Source organism: Notamacropus eugenii, chromosome 4 (assembly GCF_028372415.1).
Source record: "Notamacropus eugenii isolate mMacEug1 chromosome 4, mMacEug1.pri_v2, whole genome shotgun sequence".
Classification (NCBI taxonomy): domain Eukaryota; kingdom Metazoa; phylum Chordata; class Mammalia; order Diprotodontia; family Macropodidae; genus Notamacropus; species Notamacropus eugenii.
The window spans coordinates 201,979,704-202,006,928 of NC_092875.1; the positions used below are offsets into that span (position 1 = coordinate 201,979,704).

Below are 27,225 nucleotides of genomic sequence, written 5' to 3' on the forward strand. Positions count from 1 at the left end.
CTGGTTCTAGAATCTCAGGGCAGTTTTCCTTGATAATTTCATGAAAGATGATGTCTAGGCTCCTTTTTTGATCATGCTTTTCAGGTAGTCCCATAATTTTTAAATTGTCTCTCCTGGATCTATTTTGCAGGTCAGTTGTTTTTCCAGTGAGATATTTTACATTATCTTCCATTTCTTCATTCATTTGGTTTTGTTTTGTGATTTCTTGGTTTCTCACAAAGTCATTAGCCTCCATCTGTTCCATTCTAATTTTGTAAGAACTATTTTCTTCAGTGAGCTTTTGAACCTCCTTTTCCATTTGGCTAATTCTGCTTCTGAAAGCATTCTTCTCCTCATTGGCTTTTTGAACCTCTTTTGCCAATTGAGTTAGCCTATTTTTCAAGGTGTTATTTTCTTCAGCATTTTTTTGGGTCTCCTTTAGCAAGGTGTTGACCTGCTTTTCATGCTTTTCTTTCTTCTCTCTCATTTCTCTTCCCAGTTTTTCCCCCATTTGATTTTCTTACTTGATTTTCAAAATCCTTTTTGAGCTCTTCCATGGCTGAGCCCATGGTATATTTATTTTGGATGTGTGGGATACAGAAGCCTTGACTTCATTGTCTTTCCCTGATGGTAAGCATTGTTCTTCCTCATGGGAAAGGAAGGGAGGAATTATCTGTTCACCAAGAAAGTAACCTTCTATAGTCTTGTTTTTTTTCCCTTTTCTGGGCATTTTCCCAGCCAGTGACTTGCCTTCTGAGTTTTCTTTCCACCCCCACCACGCCTCCAGATCTGTCCAGCCAGCGCTTGGGGTCTGAGATTCAAATGCTGCTTCCCAGCCTCAGGGCTGTGGGTGGGGGCAGGGCTGCTATTCAGTGTGAGATTAAGTTCAGGTGCTCGGGTGGGGGCAGGGCTGCCAGTTCCCTCAGGGGGTTTATGCAGAGACCTTTAACAATGGATCCCAGCTCCTGCCTGCTCTGGGAGCCCTGATCTGCTGCCACTTCTGCTGCTGCCTCCTGAGGGGGCCCGAGCCACGGGGACACCCCACTCCCCTCTCAACCAGCCAAAGAGACCCTCTCACTGACTCTTGTCACCTGTAGGTGGAGGGACCTGTGCGGCTGCTGGAGATTCTGTCCCTGAAGCCTGCTTGAATCTGCTCCTCTTGGCGCCGCGCAGCCAAGGCAGGGCTGGGCTCCGTTCTGGGTCCAGTGTGTGGCGGACCTTTCGAGTCAGGTTTTCTGGGCTCTCTGGAACAGAAATCTCCTCCACTTCTTGTTCTGTGGCTTCTGCTGCTCCAGAATTTGTTCGGAGCTCTTCTTTACAGATATTTTATGGGCTGTAGGTTCGGAGCTAGCATATGTGTGTCTTTCTACTCTGCCATCTTGGCTCCTCCCCCCTCATGATTTTTTTTAGACAATATTGCTCAAGAGAAGCCAAGAAGCACTTATTAAGTGCCTACTATATGCCAGTTAGGCACTGTGCTAAATACTAGGGATACAAAGAAAGACAAAAACAGGGACTTGAAGCCAGAAGGGAAGTTAGGGCTCAATGATTTAATCTATCATATTAATAATCTGTTTGTGTCATTTTGAATTTATTAATTGGTTTCCTTGACATAATTTTTAGAAGAATAAAATACACAACATAAGTGCTTCAGATACATTATTTTCATAGTTTTAGTGCCCCTTAAATAATTCTTAATATTGAAATGATCATTGGGCACTAAAAATTGCCGAATTAAGCAGGTACCAAAGATTACAATTGAAATAGCTCTCTCTAGAACTCATGACATGTACTATCTATTTGTTACTTTGTGAATTCTTTTGTATTGTTACATTGTATTATCATTAACCTTTTTATGTATTTAATGCACTCAAATCCCCAACTAAATTGTAAGCAAAATAAGGACACAGAGAATGTGGATATATTTCATGAAATGTTTTGCACATCACAGGCAGCCCAAATATTTACTGAATGATTGGCTAAAATCCAACTCACAGCTATTCAATATTTATGGCAGTAGAAAAGATGCAAAGGAATTTATATTGCTCTAAAAAAAAAGAGCTCAGAAAAATCAAACAACGTACATTCAAAACATTTCATTCAGTTTCAGTAAGATTACCCATTTGAGGAACTCAGTATTTTTAATATTATTTTGGCTACTAAGGTTTCAGAATTGTTTGATGCTAGAAAGGAAACATACTACAGAAAGTAATGTTGACAGGCAGATAGATAAAAGTACGGTGGCTGGCTGGGCCATGCAGTATGAAAAAATAAGGACCAGATTTGAAGATACTGAACAATGATTCTCAGTTTCTTGTCATATTAAATAAAAATAGAAGTCTAATGTTCCAAAACAGATCCAACTCAATTAAAATAGAATATGGCTTAGTGGTAATCCAACATACTTAACTGATATTAAGCAATAGCATGGAACTTATTGACTCAGTGACTCCAGCTGGAGATGAATCAGCTACTTCATCAGAAACTTGTGACCGACCCTCCAAATATATGCTAGTTGCTGGGGTAATTTAGTACTTAACCTGCTAGCATAATTACACAGTGTCTAAAAAAGAACAGGCTGATATGAACAGGCTGACTGGTATAGGCAGAAATGAGAGTGGTTTTTGTTTTACTATCACCTCTTTTTCAATACCTGAATAGTTAACAACTGTTCACTGTATGCTATAGTTATATGTTTAGTTATATGCTAACAGTATAGTAACAAGGTAGAATTAGGAAGAGTTGTTGCATTTCAACCTCTGTTTAGCCAAGACTTTCCCATGTTGCTTAGGGTAGAATCTCCAAATTTTTACATCTCAGTGAATGAAAGGTTATTCTTGCTTGACACAGTTTTGCGATAAGACTCCAGTTAATATTTTAATAAGTCCCTTACAAAAACACAAAAGTAATCTTTAAATGCCAAAAAATTTTCCTGATGTGCCTCCTCATTTTGATGTAATCTGACTCTGTATGATGTTTCCTGATGGTAATAAAAGAGGTTTGGGACAGTCTTTTATCACTGAGGTAGCAACAGTACTATTGGAAAACAAATAAAATGAGCACCATGTGAGAGCTGGGGTTTTTCTGTTTTGTCTTTTTATCTCTAGTGCCTGGCATAGTGCTTTGCATGTAGCAGACATTTAATACTTTCTTGCTGAAAGAAGGAATTCATCCTCTGTTTCACTGAAATTCCATTTTTTCCCCTGAAGTATTACATTCATTTTGTTGGTTTTAATCCCAGCTCCTCTGACCTCTGAAATATCATATTCTAAGCCTTCCAATCCTTTAGTGTAGAAGCTGCTAAATCCTGTGTTATCCTGATCGCTTCTCCAACACTTGAATCGTTTCTTTCTGGCTGACTGCAATATTTTCAACTTGACCTGGGAACTCTGGAATTTGGCTACACTATTTCTAGGAGTTTTCCTTTTGGGATCACTTTCAGGAGGAGATCAGTGGATTCCTTCCATTTCTATTTTACCCTCTGGTTTTAGGATATCAAAGCAGTTTTCTTTCATAATTTCTTGAAAGATCATGTTGAAGCTCTTATTTTGATCACGGTTTTCAGGTGGACCAATAATTTTTAAATATCTCTCTTGGATCTATTTTCCAGGTCAGTTTTTTTTCCAATGAGATATTTCACATTATCTTCTATTTTTTCATTCTTTGGTTTGTTTTATACTTTCTTCATTTCTCACAGAGTCATTAGCTTCCATTTGCTCCATTCTAATTTTTAAAGAATTATTTTCTTCAGTGAGCTTTTGGACCTCCTTTTCCATTTGATCAATTTTGCTTTTTTAAGGCATTCTTCTCCTCATTGGTTTTTTGGACCTCTTTTGCCATTTGGGTGAATCTACTTTTAAAGGTGTTATTTTCTTCAGCATTTTTTTGGGGTCTCCTTTAGCAAGCTGTTGACTTGCTTTTCATGATTTTCTTGCATCGCTCTCATTTCTCTTCCCAATTTTTCCTCTACTTCTCTTACTTGATTTTCAAAATCCTTTTTGAGCTCTTCCATGGCCTGAGACCATTTCATATTTGTCTTGGAGGCTTTGGATGGAGGAGCCTTGACCTTGCTTGTCTTCCTCCAGTTGTATGCTTTGATCTTCCTCGTCATAATAAAATACCTTTTCACCAAGAAAGTAACCCTCTATAGTCATACTCCGCCCCCCCCCCCTTTTGGTAATTTTCCACTCGGTTACTTGACTTTTGAGCTCTTTTTTAAGTGGAGGGTGTACTGCCCCAAGTTTCAGGGGTTTTGTGCAGCTATTTTCAGAGATATCTCTAGGGACCTGTAAATTCTCAGTTCCTCCAAAGTGGTATGATCAAAGAAGAGGCATTTACTCCTCTCCTGGCATGCACTCTGGTCTGTGAGCAACCACCAACATTCTTTTCTGCCCTAGAACTGGGAGTAGGATTCTCTCTCCACAGCCACCACCAGCTCTGCCATGTCAGCACTCCTCCTAGCCCTGGGACCACCACCTAGTACTGTGACCCAGAGCAGCTGCTCGATTCGTCTACTGTCTGTAGACAGAGAACTCCAGAAGAAGCTGCTGCACCCCTGGGACTGGATCACACTGCTCTCTCACCCAGGTGAGAGAGCTTTCCCACTGACCTTTGAAATTGTCTTTAGTGTTTGTGGGTTGAGAAGTCTAGAAACTGCTATAGCTGCCAGTGATTCAGTGCCCTGAGGCCTGCTCCAGGCTCATCTGTGCTGGCTCATGGCCCACACTGGGTTATGCTCTGCTCCAAGAGTGGTGCAACAGACCCTTCCTGTTGGCCTTCCAGATTGTCTCAGGCTGAAAATCTGTTTTACTCTGTCATTTTGTGGCTTCTGCTACTCTAAAATTTGTTTAGAGTCATTTTTATAGGTATTTTGAGGGATTTAGGGGGAGAGTTCAGGCTCTTCTCCATCATTTGACTCCATCTCCAGTAGAGCTGCAGCATATTTTAGCATTGTGATTATCATAAAGGACAGGTTTAAAATATTGCATTGCATGAGAGAAGCAGCACTAAAATTCAAGATTGGCTATTTGAGTCCAAGTTCTAACACTGACACTTATAAGCGGTGTGACCACAGCTAAGTCACTTAACGTTTCTGAGTTTGTTTCTTCAACTGTGAAATCGGTGTGGTGATCTTTTTACCTGGTGGTAACACCATGCCCTTGTGCTGAGTCACAGCATAGAAACAAATTGGAGCAATCAGGGTTAGATGGCTCAGGGCTTTGTCTGGCAATAACACCCCTTCAACATTGTAGGCATTATCATTCATCTGCCATCTATCCACTACTGTTCTTACACCTAACAATCCCCTATATTTGTACTACTCTAACATTGGTGATATAGGAGCAAACTATCACCAGGTTCTCATTCTCTTCACCCCATCTAGCCCTCCTTAATCCTAATGTACCTAGGTTCCACTCCAAACCTGCTTCCTCTTTTAAAGCACTGGATCCTCAGAAATTTCTGTTCCACAGTGAACACATTTCCTGGACCTCTTTTTCTCATACTCCTTCTGTCTATTAACCCTGAGACCTAGCTTCCCCTAGATGGCAGTGCATCCTTAGCCATGCTCTCTAATACAAACCTTGACTGCTTGGTCCTGGAAAAGAAGCCAGAATATTCCATGTTCCCCACCACTACTTCCAGATTCTTTCTTTACTGCCACCACTCAGCAACCTTTCCTCCTTTTAAGTACACTCTATTACAGTTTTAAACCCAATTCAGATAATAGTTGTTGCTGTGTACTGGCCCCAAGGTCAGTCTCTTACCTTTCCCAAGGAGTTAACTCTTTGGCTCAATGTCTCAAAACCTTCCACGTAACTAGGGAACTTCCACAGCCACCAGGATGCTCCCTCAAATTCCTTAACCTCCCAATTACTAAATGTCTTTAAATCCCAAGATCTACTCCTTCACTTTACCTCATTAATATACAAGGGGATGGCCACATCTTAAATTTTGCTCTCATTCACAAGTGTTCCACTTTCATGATGAAAACTCTTACTTTCCTTTATCAAATCATAGTCTCCTATTATCCCAGCTCTCCCTGTGCCTCAACTCTTCTAAACCTACTCTTCACTCACACCATACTCTAATCCCTACATCCCTAAGCATTAAATTTAGGCCATTAGTCCTGCTCTGAACTTATTTTCCTCCCTTTCTAATGTCTACCTTATATTTAGCCAATTTAATTCTTATCATCTTTGATTCTCAGATGTCTTACCCCCTTGTCCTATATAGATCATTCCTCACCAAATTTCAGTTCAGGATCATTATAATACATGCCTAATATGCTTCTATTCAAATGTTGCTGAACGGGAGAGGAGGAAATCATGCAATTCAGTTGACTGGGTACAAGATAAATTCATGTTATCCAACTTCAACTACACTCGCAATGCAGCAAGGCAATGTTTAAATTCCTCTCTCAAATGATTCCCTCTCTCACTCTCCACAGAACCTTCTTTTCTTTCTTTACATCTTCCATACCTCTGCCTCTTTCCTTTCTCATCTGTAGGCTTTATCTTTTACTATACTGAAAAAAACAAGGCCACTCAGTTGTGAGCTCCCTCCTCATCTCAAATTCCCTCGATAGTATTTCTTATTCCTTTGATCTATCTGACAAAGAAGTGATTTCTTATGTCAAGGCCAATATGTATCCTCAATTCCATTTCCTCTTAGGTTCTCTAGCACATTGCATCCTCAATCATTCCCTGTCCTCTCTTTGTCTCTCTCTCTCTTTCCTTTCCAACCTCTATCTATCCATGATTTTTTCTCAGTCCTCATCCTTCTCAATTTATCTGCTACATTTAATGCTGCTGACCCTCGATTCTTCCTGGATATTGTTTCCTTTTGGTGTGTGTGCGCATACGTGTGCACACACGTTTGTACATGAATCTCTCCTTGTTCTTTTCTGGTATCTGAGTACTTCTCAGTCTCTTTGCTAGCTAATCATTCACATTACACTGCCTAATTGTGGGTATTCCTCAAGACTTTGTACTGAGTCCTCTTCTTTCTCCACATTCTTTCTTAGTGATCACACCAGTTCCTATGTGTTTATGCTCATAACTCACAGATCTTTCTCCATATGAATATATACATATTTATACATACATACATGTTTATGCACATGTATGTGTACATGTCTGTCTATTTACATTTCTACCCCCAAGTCTCTCTTCTAAGCTTCAGTCCAACAAAACTAATTGCCTATTGGACATTTCAAAGTGCATATATTGCAAACATCTTCAACTCAATACATATAAAACTGAACTAATTTATCTTTTCTTCCAAACTTGTCTATTTTTGTTGAAGGCACTGTCATCTTTCTAGCTCCCATGTTCATAACCTTGGAATTATCCGTGATTCTTCACTTTTCCTCACTTTGAATACGCAATCAATTGTCAGATCTTGCTATTTTTATCTATCTATATTCTGCCACATACAAATCCTTGTCTTTACTCACACAGCCGCCATGCTAGTTCAGGCTCTAACCACTTTTCTCTTATATTACTGCAATGAATGCTTCCTAATTTGTCTCTGTAAGTTTTTCTTTAATCTGGCCCATCCTACTTATTGCTGCCAAAGTGTGATTTTCTATAAGTTCAGATCCAATGATGCCAATCTCCTAAGAAATAAATTCCAGGGGCTTGAGACAAGCAACATCACTTCTAGGATAAAACAGAAACTCTGTTTAGTTTTTAAGGCCATCACAACTTGATCTAGCTTACTTTTTCAGCTTCACTGTACATTACTCTACCTCCCAAACTGGGCTTTTCTTTGTGCCTCTCACAAACCATTCATATATTCATCTTCAGGCTCCGTGACTTTGTGCTGTCCATCTCTCTTGTGTGATATGCATGTGCTGTTACTCCCAGCCTCCTGCGGATGCCCATGTCTCCCAGAATCCTTCTCTTCTTTCAAGATGAAGTTTCCACATCAAGCATTTTCTGTTCCCCATCTCTGTCTGCCAGTGCTCTCCCTTCCAAACTACTTCTAGTAAACCTGGTAGATATTAGTATTGATTCTCCTTACTTTTTTATATTGTTATATTTGTATTTGTCTCTGCTGTTGGAATATAAGTTTACTGTGAAAATGAATTGTTTCATTCACTGCATTTCAATCTCCAGTATCAAGAATGATGACTGACACTCAATAAATGCTTGCTGATTGGTGCTTCTTATCTCAGAATGCCATACATATACAATGTGAACTTCAAAAAAATTTTTTTTGAGAAAAACTCAGTACTTGACATTTTAATTTGTTTTTTGAAATTCTATTTAGAATGAATTTTACAAAATAATTAGGAACATTCACAATTGAGAAATGTCAGAGAAAAACAGAACACACATTCATAAATTTCATGCAAATTTATTTTCATCCACCAACTTGGCATATTTCTTTATCTTGGAAATATTTTTTAAAAGCCCAAGAATATATTTGTGGCCTTCAGAATCATCAAAAAATTCACCTTCCCTTGATCCCTTATGCACAGTCTTACCTTTGTTAGATCCTTGTAAAGCTCTGGATATAGCAATGCCATTTCTGGTTTCACGTCCTGATCCAACACTAAAGAGAATACTGGAAACATTGTATAGATTGTTGCATACCTTAAAAAACAAAGATGTAAGAAATGTGAAATTCCACAAAGCAGTAAATGAAATTTCTATTGTATTGTTACTGAAATAAATTTGGGATCATAGCACAAGACATAAGTACTTATGCTATAATTGAGAATATTAATAAATATTGAAAAATATCTGATAGCTCACAATATGTTTCACAGGCTGCCAACATTCACTGACATCTCATTCCTTTATCATGCCATTTTTAAGAAGGAAATTTTGCAGACTAGTAAAGCATTTTGATACAACACTTTACTGACAGAAATAATAACGATAATAATAACAACATTTATATGTTACCTACTATGTTTGAGGCACTGTGCTAAGCAAATACTTTTATATACAGTATTTCATTTGATCCTCAGAACCATCTTGGGAGTCAGGTGCTATTATTAATCCCCATTTCATTATCCCTAGTTTAGGAAACTGAGGCAAATAGGTAAAGTGATTTGCCTAGGATCACAAAGGTAGGAATTGAGAGGCTAGATTTGAACTCAGGTCTTCCTGACTCCAGGCCCAGGGCTCTTTCCACTATACCATCTAATATATCTAATAACTAATCATATCACCTGATTCTGCTCCCAAATTTATAGGAGATGAATGCCCTCTTCAGCATACTGAGTATGTCCTATATTTATGTTAAAGCACTGTTCTCGGACAGGACCATGACATCAGGAAGGTGATGCCTTGACATACAAGTGAACTGGATTTAAGTGAGGTTGTGCAAAATCATCAGCCTTACTTCCTATTCTGGAGTCATCTGGGTCCAGTGGAAAGATACAGATCAAGACAACTGGAGATGGCCCTGGATGTAGTTGGAGACTTTGATATTTTAAGATAAGTTCTTTAACAGGTTTCAATTTGACTGAAGCAATACCCATTCAGTGATTATAGGTAGGTAAGAAACAAGGCAGGGAATAGCCTCTTTTACCTAGTCAAGAAAAAAAATCAATCTGGGAGGGGAAGACCTTCAGGATTGCTGGTCAAAACAGAGACAATAGCTATATTCACTCTGATACAACCAGGGTCCAAACAATGGCCAATCAATGAGAGTCAGAGTGATTTGGGGTTAAGGCATAGTCCTTAAGAAAGAAATCTAGCCAGTAAGCCCCAAGATATATAGCCAGCATTCAGCAACCAAAATTTACATTTCTTTGGGCAGAGCACCCTCAGATATGAGTGTGATATTCTATGGGAAGCAAGGAAAGTAAGGAAGGAAGGCATTAATGATTGCTTATAGACTGCAACCTTCTAGCCTGGAAAAAGGAACGATAATTCTCAAAGTTGACAGAGGGATGTCAAAGTTTCCTATACTGGATACTAATGTTTTAACTGTGGCTTGGTCACTTTTACTCACAATGTTGCTCAGAGTAGTCACTATCCTCTCTCTGTTTCCTGGTGATTATCCTTCATTTGTTCCCATTTCTCCTCTGGAGACAGGAAGTCCAATGACTGCTACTGATTTTGCAGATCCAGCATTAGAGCTTATTCATTTTCCTACTAACTTTCCTTGGATTGACAAAGTAACAACAGCATCAAAAGTAACAAAACTCTAGAAGGTGCTCATTCTAAGGCCTTACTTTTTCTAAATTATTGTTGCAAATGCTATGTGGGGTTGAAATAAAAGCTTTATTGAAAGTGATAATGATGGGGTGCTTGGGTATAATTATGTAATAATTATGTAAATAACATTTCTCTTTAAAAAAATCACATTTCTCCCTATCCTCAAAACACTATCCCAGGCAGTTTCTCCCCAGCCCAAGGACAGCCTGCCCCAGCAACAACTGTTATCTCCCTTCCTGATATAGCAGTCAGCTGCACCTATAGAACTTATCAGTCTGAACCAGCTGTGCACTGCCTGAACTGGCTGTGCGCTGGGTCGTAACGACATTTACTGCTCACTGCCCAATCACATGTATCCTAGACTTAGACATATGTATACTCCCTTACATTTATCTTGTCTAACAAGACATTGATGAGAGCAGCCTGGGATTCCTAAGTCAATCCTGACTGCTGGTTGACTTAGTGATGTTTCAGGACAAAAACTACACGTTGAGGTAGGCCCCACCTTGGGCCATTTCCCAATGAATTTTGGATAAAATATCAGCACAGCAGATACCAAAAGTGCATGTTCCTTTAAGAACTAACCATTCCTTAACCACTCCCTAATCCCACCCTGAACCACCTACTTTGCATATTTGGCATGTTTCACTATAAAATATATTATGTAAACTTTACCTGTATGATTCTAAGAGTTCTTGCCCACTGAAAAGCATAATAAATCTTTACCTTGACCTCAACAATGCTTTGAGTCCGTGAATTCATTCCAGGTAACTTGCCCCTGGTAACTCTGGTCTTTGGGGGTGGTGGTGAGGGGTGGTGGTGGTGTCTCACTCCCTCCCCCTCTTCCAGCCCTCATCAATAAGATGATAAATTTTCAAAAAATGCAATTAAGTCCCAATATAAAAACTGGTCACATGTATTTGAATTTATACTATTCAGAGTTATAATTATGTACACTATTGGTGTTTGGCTCCAGTCCAATGGAAATATGCAATAAGAATTTGAACATATGCTACTATTTTTTAGGATTAATTATTCACACTAATCTGGACCTAGATATTATCACTTTCTTTTTGTTTCTATGAACTATGTTATAGAAAGTTATTAAAGTGGTCTGGTATGATCTTATTTAACCAAATCTCTTAGTTGCTTGCTATTTTTTCTCTAGGTGACTATAAATTGCTTCCCATACACTGAAGATAAACTTGCTGTCCTATGGTTAGATTTTTCTTCCTTTCCCTCATTATTCTATCTTTTCCCAACAGTTAAAGACTTTTGTCCCCTTTAGTTTTCCCAATCCTATCCTTACACATTAGTGTTATTTCTTTGTATTCATGGGCTGCTGTTTTAAAAACCACTGGCAAAGTTGATCTAAAGACACTTTTAAAAAGACAGCTAATTTATCATGTGGTACCTATCCCCAAATTGGAGTAATATTGCCTTACTGAACTTTGAAGAATTAAGGAGTGGTAGATTTATTCAAAGAAATTTTAACACTTCTTAGGTCACAAACTGTAGAGAAGCATCTTACATTAGATTGTTATGACAAAAGCACTTTTTAAACCAATACTTTATTAGCGTTACCAGGCTCCCACATTCAATCATAATTTCACTATCTTAAATAATCATGATTCATAAATTAAGGAGTAATCACTTCTGTCTATAGTTTTCCTTTTTTTTTTTTTTTAAAGTTCATTATCTCAAAGATGCAAAAGAAGTCTGGAAATGATTACATTGTATATCAAGGTCCTTGGAAGAAAGGCATTACAGAAACTCAAAGTATAATTAGTAGTACTATTATGTAAAATTAGTGCTATTTTAAAAAATCTGTAATGTATTAATTATTACAGAGTTTTAAACAGTGGCAAAGCATAAAAAAATTAAAATAGCAGAAAACCTGTTCCTTCTTGTAACTTCAAAAGACTCTTGCCCTTGGTTTTAAAATACTATTTGAAGTATTTCTGGAGACAGGAAGGTACTAAAGGGAGTATAAAAATTTATGTTAATTTGGAAAAATTCTACTGATATATTCAACCAACACGCTACCATCTATACACCATTTGTCCCTATTCTTTCATTACATCCAAAGTTTGAGATGAGGTCTCAGTAAATTTTCAAGCAAAATTCATGAAAACAGAAGTTGAAGTGAACAGATCTCATGCCCCCAGAGCAGAAATGGGAAAAGAAGGAAGACAAAAAAAGAAAGGATTGCTGGAATCTGAAGTGACAAGAGTGCTATACAATTCACCTATGTCACAGAATACAAGACCTAGCAGAAATGTGTATATGCAGCACAGAAGCTACAAAGGGTAAAGAAGGTTGGCAATATAAGCAGGAGTCTAATAGTAATTTGAAGAAGTAATGGAGGGCACTGAGATTCTGGGGATAATACTGAGTGGATGAACAAATGAATCAATAGGCAGATTTTACAAAATGAGCAAAGACAGGGACTATCACCAATGCAAAGATATAGAGACTTTCAAGTAATTCCCTTTGAAGGTCATGTAGTAAGAAAAATAAATATTCAATATTCACCTAATTTAGAGTGTTCACATCTATTAACTTACTTGCAGCAGGGATGTAAGTTGCTCCCCTCTCTTACAGGGGGCATTCTTGAAGCATATGCAAAAGAGATGTGTTTCCAGACATAGAAGGGAACATGGTAAACACAAGGAGGCAGAAACAGGATGCCAAACTACGTGGAGCACTTGGTCAAAGACCTGTTCATTCACATGCCTGTTACAGGGAATCTTATGTACTAGAGAACCTGTCTAGATAGAATCACTGAAATGGTCACAGAGCTATGAATCTGTGGACCCTTCTCTTGTCAGTACTATAGAGATCAATCAACAGAGCAGGCAAGTAGTTCAGACTTAGCCCTCTATTGGTACTGTGGTAGTTGAAGACACGGTAGTTAAAGTTGTAGTCAAAAGGGAAAGCTGAAGAACACTATTAGCAACATTCACTCTTGTGAATGCTAATTAGTGGCATGGAAGTAATTAAGACCCCCCCCCTCCCAAAACAATGGCATAATGTGATTAGGGTTGCTTTTTGGCTATGAAATAGTATAGTAAGTCATTCAGAATGCTTCTTTAGAGGAATCATGGTATAGTGGAAAGAGAGCTGGATTTAGTCAGAGTTCCAGGGTTTAAATTCTGCCTTTGCCACTTAATGTCTATGTAACCATGGGCAAGCCAACCTTTCTGGACCTCACTTTTCTCACCTGCAAAATGAGAGAACTGGATTATGTGACTTTTAAGGTCCCTTACATCTTTATACCTATGTTACTAAGAAATAGTAACAAGGAATATAATAGTGTAAATTATTAACATATTTTTATTTCATTAATACTAATTACCACTGAAATTATAATCATTCTTCTTCTGTTTTATTCAAATTACATAGCCCAAACTATGCACTATTTCTTATTTGAGTCTCAATTTTAGGATCCTTTTAAATTGTTTTTTAAATTGGAGGTGGAAAAAGGAAAGTAGGAATGAAACTCAGACCAGCATTTAGAGAAGTCTAGTATTTATAATTTCAAAGGACTTGCATGCCATTATATCTTGTTGGGAATGTAGCTTCAAGTGTATGTTTCTCATGAAACTTATTTTATTTCATATACTTTACGAAAAGAATTCATTTAATAAATGGATTTATTAAGTTAAAAATGAGGATTCATTTGAAAGACTGAAGATATAAGCTATATAATTTTCAAAGCTGCAAAAGAATCTGTAGCGAAAAGTATTTAAAGTCAGACTGTGCAGTGATATCAGATTTCAAATGCTAATTTTAACTTTTTAACCCTTCATATCTAACCTTTTGACCTCTAAAAAATGTTAACACTGAACTAGTATCTGCTGAGTCTTCACAAGCATTTTGGGATCTATGTATGTCTATAATTCAATTTTGCCTAACAATTGGTGCAGAGATTAATAGTGAGAGCCCAAAGAGAAATTTATGTTTATTCTATGGCTTACTCCAACAGTTATACTGAGTTAATTCCCTGATATAATTTCAAAGGATGAGGAAAACAGAATCAGCCCCACCTAAAAAAATTAAATTTCTGCTCTGTAAAGTAAATGGGACAAAACAAGATGAGTCATAATTTATTCTCACATATATCAGATTTTGTGTAATGCAATATCTCAAAAGTTCTTGGAATAGATACCTAGAGAACTATGATGTATGCTCAGCAAAAGAAAAAAAAACTATGCACATGGGATTATTGGTGTATGTTTTGTCATTTGTTATGTCATATTCAATTTTAACAAAAGATCCCAAATCTTTATTTTCTTTGTTTCTTTGTTGATATTTTTTCACCTCAACTCAATCATGAGTAAATAATACTCCAACCACCAGTGTAGCATGCTTTGCTAAGGGTCATGCAGCTGTAAGACCTGTCTTTTTTTAACTTACTACTGATGACAATGTCTTCACTGGCCCCACCCCTTTGGCTCTTCCCCTTTTCATTATGCCACAGGACCCTTTTTAAAAGTCTCAGCTCCGTCACAGTTCCTGACACAAATTATGGCTTCCCCATGAAAACAGAAAATCTAATGAGAAAATTTAACAGTGCACTGGCAAGGAGAACAAATGTACAGGTGTCATCTTGAAGTTCACTCAAGCAAAATATTAGTTTTTTACATTGGTATTATTCATATGGAACATTAACCATTCTGAAAACGTATGAGGAATTAATCAGAAACAACACTATATTTTCCCCCCAAAAAACAAAGTTCTCCCATACAAAATATTACTAAGTACTGTAAATACTGGATTTAACTTACCCTACCATTAGGAATCCCTGGTACAAAGGAACAGATGCAAAATAGAAGACTGAAGAAAACACAGCCTTAAAGAGAGAACACAATAAATAATATAAAGAAAACAAGAGTTTTCAGTAAATCACATTTACATTATTCTTCATGCAGGCTTCTCAGAATGCCTTATTATTAAAATCTAATTAAAATCCACTAAAATAAAATAAAATGGAACAATCAAGTACTCTACAGTAACACTTATAATCCTTTTAAAATGCCATAGCCCTCTGTGGGTATACTAAAAACAAAAAAAGGTTTAAGTACCTGCATAGTGGAAATAATAAGGCCCCTGTGCATGACAAATTGACCAAGAGCTGCTGATCTTTTGTAGCTGTTTCGGCCATGTACCATTAGCAATCTGCCAATGTGTTTAAACTGTGTGATAGAAAAATCTGCTGCCAGAGAAGCTTGCTTTCCTTCCTTAAACAAAAACAAAAGAAAGTCCTTTTAAAATACCATTTAACTTAGAAATATTACATTTCAAAAAACACAACTCATATGTAAAAATTTCAATGTTTTGAAATACATTTTCAACATACAAATATATACTTCATATATGTTTGGTTAAAGATAGAGAGTAGCTTATAAATCATGTAGGGCAGTTCTCTCATTTAAGAGATGACAACTCTCAATGAGAAATTTCTTGAATATGCATGTGTCTATAGGTATTTTATGAATAGTTTGGACATACGTACACAGTCAATAGATTTGGATCGCCAAGAACACTTAATGATCATGTTAAAAGGAACCTTTCTTGTGTATATCTTAAGAACTGAGTTACAGAATTCTACAAATAATAAAGATTTTTAGTAATCTAAGGAAAACATATGGGCTTACATAAGATTATTTTTCCAAAGTTTTAAATTGGCACTTTTTGTAGGAGATGTGGGAAAAGGAAATGAAGAATGAAACCCATGCTAGCATAGAGATAGAATACCAGTAATTAAAAACAAAAAAACAAAACAAAAAACTCCAATACTAAAACATTAGGATTTTTCAGAAGAAAGAAAACTACTGAATTTGGGTTGTTAAATCAAGTTTATTAAAGACACCAAAGTGAAGATAAAAATATAAGGAAATACCTTTCCTTCAATTCCAATTCCACAGTCAGCTGCTTGGATCATGCTGACATCATTTCCTCCATCACCTAAGAAGAAATAAAAACTAATTTTCAGCTCCCCTCCCTTACTACTCATTAGGGCAAATGCTTAATTTTCAGAAGCAGATGCACTAATCTAAATTTGGAGACTAAACCCAACTTTGCTCACAGCTCTTAAGACACCTCTTTATCTAAAAACATACTTCTAAAAGTGAGCAGCTTACAAAGCATGGAGCATAACATCAAACAAGTTTTTAGACGGGACTTTCTGCATTTCATTACAAATTATACTCATTACTGCCACCTACTGACCCATTACTGGTTTTGCTTTTGTTCAAGTAGGGCTGTAGGCACAGAGAACATGGAAGTGACTTACCTATTGCACATGTACGTTTGCCTGTGTGCTGTTGCAATAATTTAACAATATGTGCTTTCTGTGTAGGTGAGCAGCGACAGCAGACCACTGCAGGGCACTGACATGCCAGTTCTACAAGTTCATGCTCGTAGTATTTTAAGCAAACCTAGAAAAGGAAGTTTTTTTTTCACTATCTTTTGTTTTTCTAGAACAACTTTAAAAATACATAGATGTATTTAACTTGCTATAACAAAACACTGGAAAAATATCACTATCCTTTTTCAGATGTGAGGCTTATCTGCATTTTTTTAGGTAATTATATTATAAAAATGAATGGATTAAAATATAGACATTTTAATTAAGATGATGTTATGATGATATAGCTGGGCCCTTATTAATGCCCCCAAAATATTTATACCATAGCTTATGATCTATAAACCAACTGAGCCCAAATATAATTTTTAAAAAATCCACATGAAAAAGGCACATTGTCAAAAAGTTGGGCCTGAATAGTTTAGTTCTTCAAGATCTAGTTAGAGACATAAAAGTACCTAGAATCAGAAAAACTGTGGGAGAAAAAACAAACAAAAATAACAAAACCACCTACCCTCAAATTTCACAATTAATATCAAATGCTTGTGATAATCAACATTATATATTGATATCTACCACTGTGAGTGAATATAAATTTAAAAGGTGAGGGGAATCTGATCTCTTACCTTCTCCCACCCCTGATCTCAGTAGCAGTCACAGGATATAATTACAGATGATGTTACTTCATAAGTTAACAAGATATTAACACCCTGCTGCCCCCTTATGAAGTGTAAACAATTTTGTCTCACTAAATTGCAAAGAGCAGGGCAATTTTTTGAGTAGAAAACTGGTCAGCACCTGGAAGCATTAAAGAGCTCAGCCTGAAAATAGTAGAGGCAGTTTGATAGTACAAAGCAGTCTACTATGGCGAGAGGAGCGGATTTCTCTCCTTCCTGTCCCATCACATACCATAACTTTTAACAGCAAAGCACTCATTTAGCGGGAGACTCCCAAGCCAACAGTTGGAGAGTCAGCTAGAAAGAGTCCAACCCAAAAGTTACCAGAGCAGAGGCACACGGTTTTCCAGACAGACAAAGAGACAAAGAGGAAATCACTCCTGGAGAAGGTTCTTCAAGGAATGAGGAGGAGCTTCAAGAAAAGTGACCTCTCACAGCAAAGAAAGGGTTTAGCTATGGACTCAAGAGAGAGCCAGTCTCAGTAACAGAGAATAGAACTACAAACAGAAGCATATTCTGGGAAGTCAGCTTTGGAACCTACCCAACAGAGACAGAATCAAAAGGGGGAGATTTATAAGGACTCCATAACGAGAAAAAAGACATCAAGGCCTACTGTTCTGGAGTTGTGAGTGACCTCTATCACATATATTTGCTACATTAGTCTAAATGCCATTGAGCTCTTTTACGCTCACTCCTCCCATGAAGGAGTGAGTATTTGTTGGACAGTGTGACACAGGTTTATGGGAGGGACTGTTTTGTAGTTATTTATTTACCCATTAGTAAATAGGCCTTTACCAAGAGCTAGTTGTATCTACTGGCTCACTAAAAGCATACTGATTGGGGCATCTGAGTTCTAGTTTTAATTGTGGATACCCTTAGAATATGAGGCAGTTACTGTCCTCTAGGAAACCATACCATCTCAAATTTGGGATATGGCCTAAAGGGAGTGCTGTTGAAATTTTTGGTTATTAATGAAACATGCAGTTTATCAACTTGATACACATATAATAATATATATACAAATAATTAAAGGTATATATTTAGCCTTGTAAGTTAATGTCTACTGTATGGATGAAGTTGGATACTAAGGATGTCCTTATAGGACTAACAAGGAATGAAAAGTAGACTACCCTCCCTCACACAAGGGTTATACATACATTAAGTCTTGGGTAGTATGACCAGTACTGAAAATAAAGAGTATGGGTTGAGATATACTGGGAAGGCATGGAGTTGGTTGGATAGGAGAAGATAGTAGAAAAACTGGAAATTTTCCTGTTCAGTAAGTATGTTGCTGGGCAGTTTTCAAGAAGAATACATATATGTATCTGTGTGTGTGTGTATGTGTGTGTGTATATTTTCATGCATACCTACAAGAAAGATATAGCTTTTATTTTAACAACTGCACTACTCGGGTGCATTAAAGTCCTCTGATGATTTCTTAGGTGGGTAAAGGTGACCCTAGGCTATTGAAGACCATGGTCAGAAGAAGGTGAGTTCTGGCAAGCTCTAACAAAAAAATTAAAAGTTGGAAAATCTTTAAGTACTCTATGTTGTTTTTCCTTTAGGGAAATGGATTGTATCCAAAAACGAGAGTAGTTAAGTGCAAAAAAGGTTTATTACTTGTCAGGCTACCAGGTTGCAACCTATGTCAGTTCATGGTACTGGTACAGTTCAAATCATGGATCCATGAAATGATTGACTGTAGTTATTTTTGCTATCTGCTCTCCTAAGCCTAAAATCTCGAAACATGGGAATATTTTAATGCATTCTCCTTTGAATGGAGGGAAAGAATATTATTTCAAGGGTTGTGGGTAGGGATGAGAACTCAGGGCATTTTGTTATCCTTATACATTGTGAAAGAACTCTGGGTAATGATATGACAGCTGATATATGTTAGCAAAGGGCACACAGACACAGAGCTTGAAATAAATTAGGTCAGATAAAAAAAAAAGGCTTCAGGTAACTGAAAGTAAAATTGAAAATGACCTAGAGTGCTGCACTATATAGTTCTTCAGGCTACCAGATACTCACTGTAATCAGATCCGTGCTATTAATAGGAACAGGGACTGTGATTGCATGGGTATAGGAAACTCCTCCTACATGTCCAGGTCAGCACTTTTGTAAGGATAGGGACTGCCTGAGTCAATGAATCCTATCAAACTCCTTCACTTAAAGTAACTGATCAGATGGTACTTCCTAGGATTTCCTCACATGTAAATGAATCGGTCAGAGGTATGAACATGGCCTGAATATCTTCATTCAATCAAGGCATCTCAATTAGGTGTTACAGGAAGTCTGTTTGGAATTGTTGAGAGACTACCAGATCATGGCTTATTTTGTAAAACCAAGAATCAAAGATTTAAGGATGTATTATATATACATTAGTGGTATTGTGGCAAGCCTCTGGCAAACCCACCTTTGAGGGGGGAAGAGAAGGGAGTGCTTCCAACTCAGCCTTGGTCTCCTCCTCTGATCTCCTTCTTTCTCTGACTAAATCCCCTCCCCGCAACTTTAAGGAGAGGAGATCTGTATGAAATTTAGTTCTGAGGGTTTGCTTTTTGACCCAGCTCTGTGGAGTCACTTGAGTGTCTGGACAATGGCTTCAGGAATGAAGGATGGAGGGGGCAGGGTGTACTGTAAATGTATTTTTGCTTAATTTGAAGATCTTTCCCACCATGTGACCTGCTTAAATCACATGTAAGCATTAAGTCACTTGTGGTGGGAGAAGCTTGCTGAATGGGTAGAATAGGAAGGGTGGAGCAGAGATGGTAGGAAGTTGGTGAGAGCAGTTAGTGTGGAAGAGAGAGAGAGGGCACAGGCAGGCACAGCTAGTCTTGTGAGTGTTTGCTTATGGGAAGGCTTGGGAATGGTACCGTCCCCTGCAGTGCTAATGTGTATTGACTTCTTGGTTACTATGATGAACTTGACTTTATGGTGTTGGGATTTGGCTTTCTGGCATTTGAATAAATGGTTTTTTTCTGCCTTCAATATGGAGAGTCCGTTATACTTTGCAATTTAGAACTACACTGGCATATTCATAGTCACCACTGGTGCTGTAAATACTGCCTGGGTGATACACAGGCTGGACACAAAGGGGAGAGCAGATTTAAGGTTCAGCAAGGAGCCAAGCAGAGAAGCAATACTATACTTAGGAAGAACTTAGTGTGTATCTCATGAAGGAGAAAAAGGTATCTATAGCATGCAGAATTTGTGAGTTACCTCCTTCACTGTGTGTGCTCTCAGTTGGAGTCCAACTTTCTCTGTACCTGCATGTATTCCGGGGAGAGTATGCCATAGCCTTTTGAGAGCTGTTTCATATGGACTCTGCCATCAAAGAACATGTTGATTTCTAAAAGCTAACTAAGTTAGGCTAACTAATTGATATTAACCAATATCAAGGCAAGGTATATACTGGTGGAGTTAATGGGCTACAGCATTTGAAAATCACTCTTCTCCCCTGAGCAATACTCCTAGAACCCTGAGAGGAAATGTGGCAGCTGCCTTCTTCTAATCTGCCTGCCGGGTGGTCAGGGGTGGGGGGTCAGGGGCAGGGGGCCAGGGGCAGGGGGCAGAGGGCAGAGGAAGGGAGGGTTTGTGGGGGCAAATTGGGAGAATTGCTGAAGAGCCTATACTACAGCTTCACTCTGGCTTAGAGTGTTGCTGAGAATATTGAGATGTTAAATGATATGTGTTAGAAGTAGAACCTGACTCCATCATCTACTGTACTAGGTTGCTTTTCTCTAATATTAATAAGTTTCTGACAATTTTAAACATTGTTTAGAATGGCTATTGGATTTACTTGAATCCAAAAAATCCTCAGTTAAGAAACAAGTGGTTACTAGTTTAATTTTGCTCTGCCTTACCTCTAAAGAGTCTCCAGCTATGACTAGGGCACAATCATGCTTTCTTCTAAAGGCATTCAGCTCCAAATGAGCTTCTCCCCGATTAGTTACCTTAATTTGAGAGAGACGGAGAGAGAAAAAGAAGTATAAAAGAAAATTCAACCAAAATTAATGGCATGTACCATTTCTTTAATAATACAATTATAACAAAAAACTTAAACTATTATTCAAAAGGACAATGAGCTATATAAATATTAAAGTGTTACTACAGAATAGCTATTTTAGAAACTAAAATCATGTATTAAGCACACTGACTTGTTTAGCTATTTTCTCATACTTCTTTCTGCTGCTGTGAATAAATATTGACTTATTTAATATTGATCATTTTCTGATTTGTAGCTACCCATTGATTTATAGTGAGTCCACACTATACAATAAAAGGATTAGTACATAACTCAGAGATGAAAGTAAATGAGTTAAAATCTGCATAGTAGAAATTTCAAAGCTCCATTAAAATGAAATGATTCAAAAGTGTATTAAACACTCTCCATGTACCATGGTACCCCCTTAAGAAGACAGAGAAGGGAAAAAGCATTTATAAAGTACCTGGCTGTGCTGGGTGCTTTATAATTATTGTCTCATTTGACACGCACAACTCAAGGAGGAAGGTGTTAATATCATACCCATTTTATAGGTGAGGAAAATAAGGCACAAAGAGGTCAAATGACTCTCCTAGGGTCACACAGGTAATAAACGCTGCAGTAAGAGGCCAGATTTCAACTGACGTCATCCTCACTCCAAGCCTAACACTATTCACTGCTACCTCAGTGCCTCTAATAGTGACTGAACCTGTGATTTTACTTGAACACGGAACTCCTGAGCCAGGAAACTCCCCATCGCTGATGTAGGTTAGTATGTTTTTTTGCAATTTATAATCTTAGAGACTTGTCTAGCAGTGCTTCTTTTAAGAAGTGCTGAAAAGTTTAAGCAGCCTTGGCCTAGAAGACTTAAGTATTACATGACTTGCCCATGGTCATGCAAATTCTATACATTAGAAGTAAGACTTTGAACCCAGGACTTCTTGGTTGTGAGACCAGCACTCTCTGCAGAATGCTGCTTTCAAGATAAGACAGCAATGACTATTTAACTTTTAGATAATGCTTTCTCTCCCCATGAAGTCGTATTTGGACGTGTCATTACTGTGTAGAGATGATGTTGGTTTCTCAAAGGACAAGCCAATAGAGCAATAACTGTGGATGAGCTCCCAAGCTGCAATGCTGGGGTGAATGATGGCCTGCAAGTATTTGGTCTCTCAGGCTGAGAGGCCTGGTTAAATGCTACAAGGGAGTGCATTGTTGTTGGTTACACCAAATTATGACCTTCCATTATGATGTAGAGGGACTCTGATGTGCACTGACGCTGGAAGTACTCACTCTAATGAAAACACAAATCTTTTTTACATTTTGTATTACACAGATAGAGTACTTCATGTGAACAAAGTGCTTAGAAATGCAACACACTGTAACAGAAAGAGATATGGTACTGGGGAGACCGAGGTTCATATCTTGGCTCTGTCACTTGCTAGCTTGGTCATTCCGAGCAAAACAAATTGATATATTTGAACCTTAGCTTCTTCACCTTGAAAACGGAAAAATAATGATGATAGTAACAATAACACTAGCGCTACAGTACCTGACAGGGCTATTGTGAAGAAAGTTGATAAGCCTTAAAGCATTATAGAAACGTGAGTTACTATTATAAGAGCATTCATCTTATTGCTCAAAATAACTATGTGAATTAGGCTGGTATAGATTTTATAAATTAGGAAAAATTAGTCATAGAAGGCTATTGACATAAGATCATACAATCAAGTAATCAAAAGAACCTGAATTAAAATTCAGATATTTTCATTATGAAGTTTGTGCCCAGAGTCCATGATGTTTCTCTTTATCCACTCCACAGAAATAGAAGACATTTTTATTAAACTGTTTCTTCACTACAAACTTAGGCTTAGCTTCATTTAAAAAAAGAAAGGATATAGTGTTGTCTGTATTTGCTTAAGCAGTTCAAAACAGATTTAAATATGTAGATTACAAACCTGAAGTTTATCATTCTTTTTTATGCAAAAACCATTGTAGAATATTTCAGTTAACCACTATCAATTAGTTTTTTCCCCTATAGGTCAGAATAAACATTATGGGTGACACATGAGTGACAATTATGAAATTCTAGCAATTTTTAACCTTCATGTGCTCCAAATTCTAGCTCAGACATCTCCATATTTCTGAAAACATCAATGAAAAAGGACAAAACCAAAACAGATAGATCTGGAAAACAATTTGTGGCGCTATAACACCAAAAAGTCAACAAAAATTGATCTCAAGTTTTATCAGAAGCATTAATAATTTAATTGCAAATAGTAGTCTGCAGGGCCTAATTTGCTATTCGGATGCTTCACAACAAACTACATTTACATGTAAATTATATTCAAATAATTATTTCTGTAGGTGCAAGTGGTTCATTTAGAACAGACACAGACATATAATGTCTGTTCACCCACTATCAATCAAGACCCAAGAAATCTTTATTTTTTGTTTGAATTAAATTTAGTCATAACTAATAATACAGTATACACATAAATTCAGTTTGTCTCTACTAATTTTGTTTAAGAGACAATTAAGAAAATACATTTGATTTGAAAATGGTAGATTAAAAACATTCCTACTTTGATGTGGGGCACTGTTTTGAAAAAACAGCTTATTGTAGTATTATTGAACATACTCAGTTAATAGAAAATCTACCTTGAATCAATACAGATACTTCTAAAGATTTTTACAAATTAAGTAGTGACAAAAAGATTGTAGTTAATAGATATTCTTCTCTAATTAGAAATGTAATGGTTAGTAAATTAGTACTTATGTATTCTTACAGAATAATATGACAATTTCAGCCAAGATAAAAGATTCAATTAAAACTATTTTGAAATATACTTACTGGTCTGAAAACATGAATATCTTGAGTTCTAGATACCAAGTGAGAGCTTTTGGCAATGCAGGTAGCTGTCTCTAATTTGTCTCCTGTTAGCATCCATATCTAGAAAACAATTTAAACTGTTGGATTTCAAGAACTTTTAACCCATTTTCTTCTTTGCCATCCAAGTTTAAGAGGGGTGGTGGAGCAAAGGGAATGTTTCTGCCATACGAATTAAAGTACTGAAGTAGGTGAATAAGTGCGTTGAATTTGTCAGTAAACACAAACAATAGTTTACAAGTTCACAAAGTGCTTTACATACATTTGATTCTTCACAATGCAGTTTAATGTGAGAAGAAATATTTTTTCTTAGGAATTTAAAAAAGGATCTACCTCTACAGTCATGCAAGCAAAACACAGTAATTATAGCCTCAAAGAATTTTAAAGCTGGAATTTTATAGAGATTATTTAAACCATTTTTACAAAGGAGGAAACTGAGGCCCAAGGTTATTATGCAACCTGCCCCCAAATCTATAGTAAAGACACTACTCACAATATGTGAAACATGTAAAACTAACAAAAATCTGGAGAATTTTATGAGATACTAGAAGATTTTGGAAATATGCTGATAAGTGAATGAATTTTTCAGTGTTCAGTCAGAAACATCACATAGCCTCAGCCTACTCTAGAAATGACTAGTATCTGAAACCCTGTTCCTTTCATTCCTTCTATTGTGCCCACACCTATATGCACTAGAAACCAGTAAAGTTGAATATAACTTGCATTTTGACATGTTCACTTCAATACTTCAAAGATCTATAATTTTACAGGTGTCAGGGGTCCCTCTGCTGACAGAGATCACAGACCCTCTGAAAGCTGGTCTTTTAAGAGTGGTTGTGGCCAAAACATTTATCACTCTGTAGCATACCTGGTGAAGACTATCTCTGAACTCAGAAAGAATGGACTTCAGACATGCAACATATTACACCAGGGCCATAGAATATATTCTTATTAAAAAAGTAACTTATCTTCAATAACTTCCACTATCTCCCAATATTTTTATGTGGAAAGAGGCACTGATTGGGCTTCTTTCCCCACTGCTCACAAATATATCCAGATCTCTTTAAAAAACTTTCATTTACTTCTTCCACCCCTTCAAGCTATTATCCTGTATCTCTCCTCTGTAATGGCCAAACTCCTAGAACATCATCATCATCAACAATAGCAACAAAAACCCAACCCAACCCAACCCAACCCAACCCAAACAACAGTCTATCTTCATTGGCTGCATTTTCTCACCTCTAACCTCTAATCAAATTCTTTTAATCTGGCTTCCAATTTCATCACTCAATTGATATTGCTTGCTCTGAGATTATCAGATTATCATTTGTGGGCTGTGGGGGAAGCACTAGAGTATATGCATCTTTCTACTCCGCCATCTTGGCCCTGCACTTGACTTTCACAATTTCTCTTCAACCTCACTTTCCATGCCCATTTTATACTACTCTTCTTTACTGACTACAATTCAAACTGGCTCCCTTGCTGTTCCCCACCCAAGGTCACTCCATTTCCCACATTGGTGCCTCTGCCCAGGTTGCCCTACAAGCCTAGGCTGCATGCTTCCTCCGCACCAATGCTTCACAGACGTCCTAACTACCTTGAAACTTTATCTCAAATGCCACTTATGATAAGAAGTCTTCTCTCCCCACCTCCCATTTATAGTGCCCTTTTTTCCAAAAATTACTTTGAATAAATTTGTATTTAATTTTCTTTGTACATGTCTTTTCTTGCCATTTCAAGACTCAAAGGCCACTTTCTACATGAAGCTTTCCCTAAGCTCCCAGTATCTAGTGCCCACCCTCTCAAAAGTACTGTGTATTTATTCTATGCATATTCTCTCTCTACACACACACACACACACACACACACACACACACACACACACACACACACACACACTTGTTTCCCCCATAGACTGTAGACTCATTCAGGGTAAGGACTGTGTCTTTTTTTCTCTGTATTCTCAGCACCTATAACAGTTTCTGGCATATAGCAGGTACTTAATGAATGCTTGTGGATGGATTCCAGTAATCCATACTCTGTCCTAATTCCTCTTTTAAAGTTATTTCTAGCTACTAAAGTTTTAAAGTAATCACAATCTGTGTAATTCATTTGGTATTTAATAGTAGATATGATTTTTCTATTTCCTAGAACTGCTTTTTTTTTTTTTAAGCATTTATTGTTCCTTAGCTTTCAGTGTGTTATATTTTCTTCCTTGAGGACAAAGATCACATAAGTAAGTAGCATCACACAGCATCTGTCAGAGTGCTGTGCCCAGGTAGGTACTCAATTAATAAATGCTGATTTGAACAATTTAACTCTGCTCCATTCTTTGAGGCAGAGGGGATCAAGGCTAAGTCTTCTACTTGTGTCCTAATCATCTACACTCCTGGGTCTTCTGGGAGCTTACTTTTGTGATCATTTCTTTCCTCCCTTGTTTTCAGTCCCTGACTTTCTGCTAGCTCCTTTCCACAATCCTGAGAAACAGGTCAACTGTGACCCAGATTAAAAAAAAAAATCACCTGATCAAACAATTAACCAACCAAGCACTTATTAAGTACCTACATATTCCAGGAACTCTGCTTGGGATGTAAAAACACAAACAAAGCAGTTCCTACCAGAAACTTATAGTTTCTGGGAGGAGACAACATGTAGCCTAAGTAAGTTACTAGAATAAAGTAGCCTGGGGAAGGGGGAAGGAATTAGCAACAGGAAGGGCCCATAAAGGCTTTCTATAAAAGGTGGTGATTAAGCTGAGTCCTGAAGAAAGCAAGAGATTCTAAGATGCAGAAGTGAGGAGAGAGTAAATTCCAGGCATGGAGATACAGTAGGGTTTGAGGACCCAGTGCAAAGGATAGGAGACTGAGTGCTGCAGGGGAAGGAATGGTAAAAGCAAGTTTGCCTAAACTGTAAAGCACAAGCAGGGGAGTAATTTATAATGAGGCTGGAAAGATCAGGGTCAAGTTGTGAAGGGCCTTGAATGCCAAACAGAAGTTTCTATTTTATCATGGGGCAATTTAAATGACAGGTATAACCAGTTGGGCAGTAAGATGATTAAGCCTGTGCTTAAGGAAAATCACACTGGCAACATATGAAGGATGACTAAGGACTAGACTATGTTGGTAGTTATGTAAGTACTGAGAAGGGTA

The 27,225-nt window shown here is 37.4% G+C and overlaps 1 protein-coding gene across 8 annotated transcripts in view; it reads right to left on the reverse strand.

Moving 5' to 3' along the window:
* Nucleotides 1-27,225, reverse strand: part of ATP9B (ATPase phospholipid transporting 9B (putative)) — a 481,309-nt gene that overhangs the window by 20,211 nt on the left and 433,873 nt on the right. For 7 of the 8 annotated variants that reach the window (XM_072604052.1, XM_072604050.1, XM_072604049.1 and 4 more), the window contains 7 exons: nt 24,041-24,139; nt 21,068-21,157; nt 16,456-16,600; nt 16,063-16,127; nt 15,245-15,400; nt 14,948-15,012; nt 8,471-8,579 (listed from right to left, as the gene is read on the reverse strand). In XM_072604052.1, coding sequence (XP_072460153.1) covers nt 8,471-8,579; nt 14,948-15,012; nt 15,245-15,400; nt 16,063-16,127; nt 16,456-16,600; nt 21,068-21,157; nt 24,041-24,139 — 729 coding nt within the window. Of the gene's footprint in view, nt 1-8,470; nt 8,580-9,951; nt 10,104-14,947; nt 15,013-15,244; nt 15,401-16,062; nt 16,128-16,455; nt 16,601-21,067; nt 21,158-24,040; nt 24,140-27,225 lie in introns of those variants that run through there. The other variant, XR_011965979.1, reaches the window with a different exon arrangement.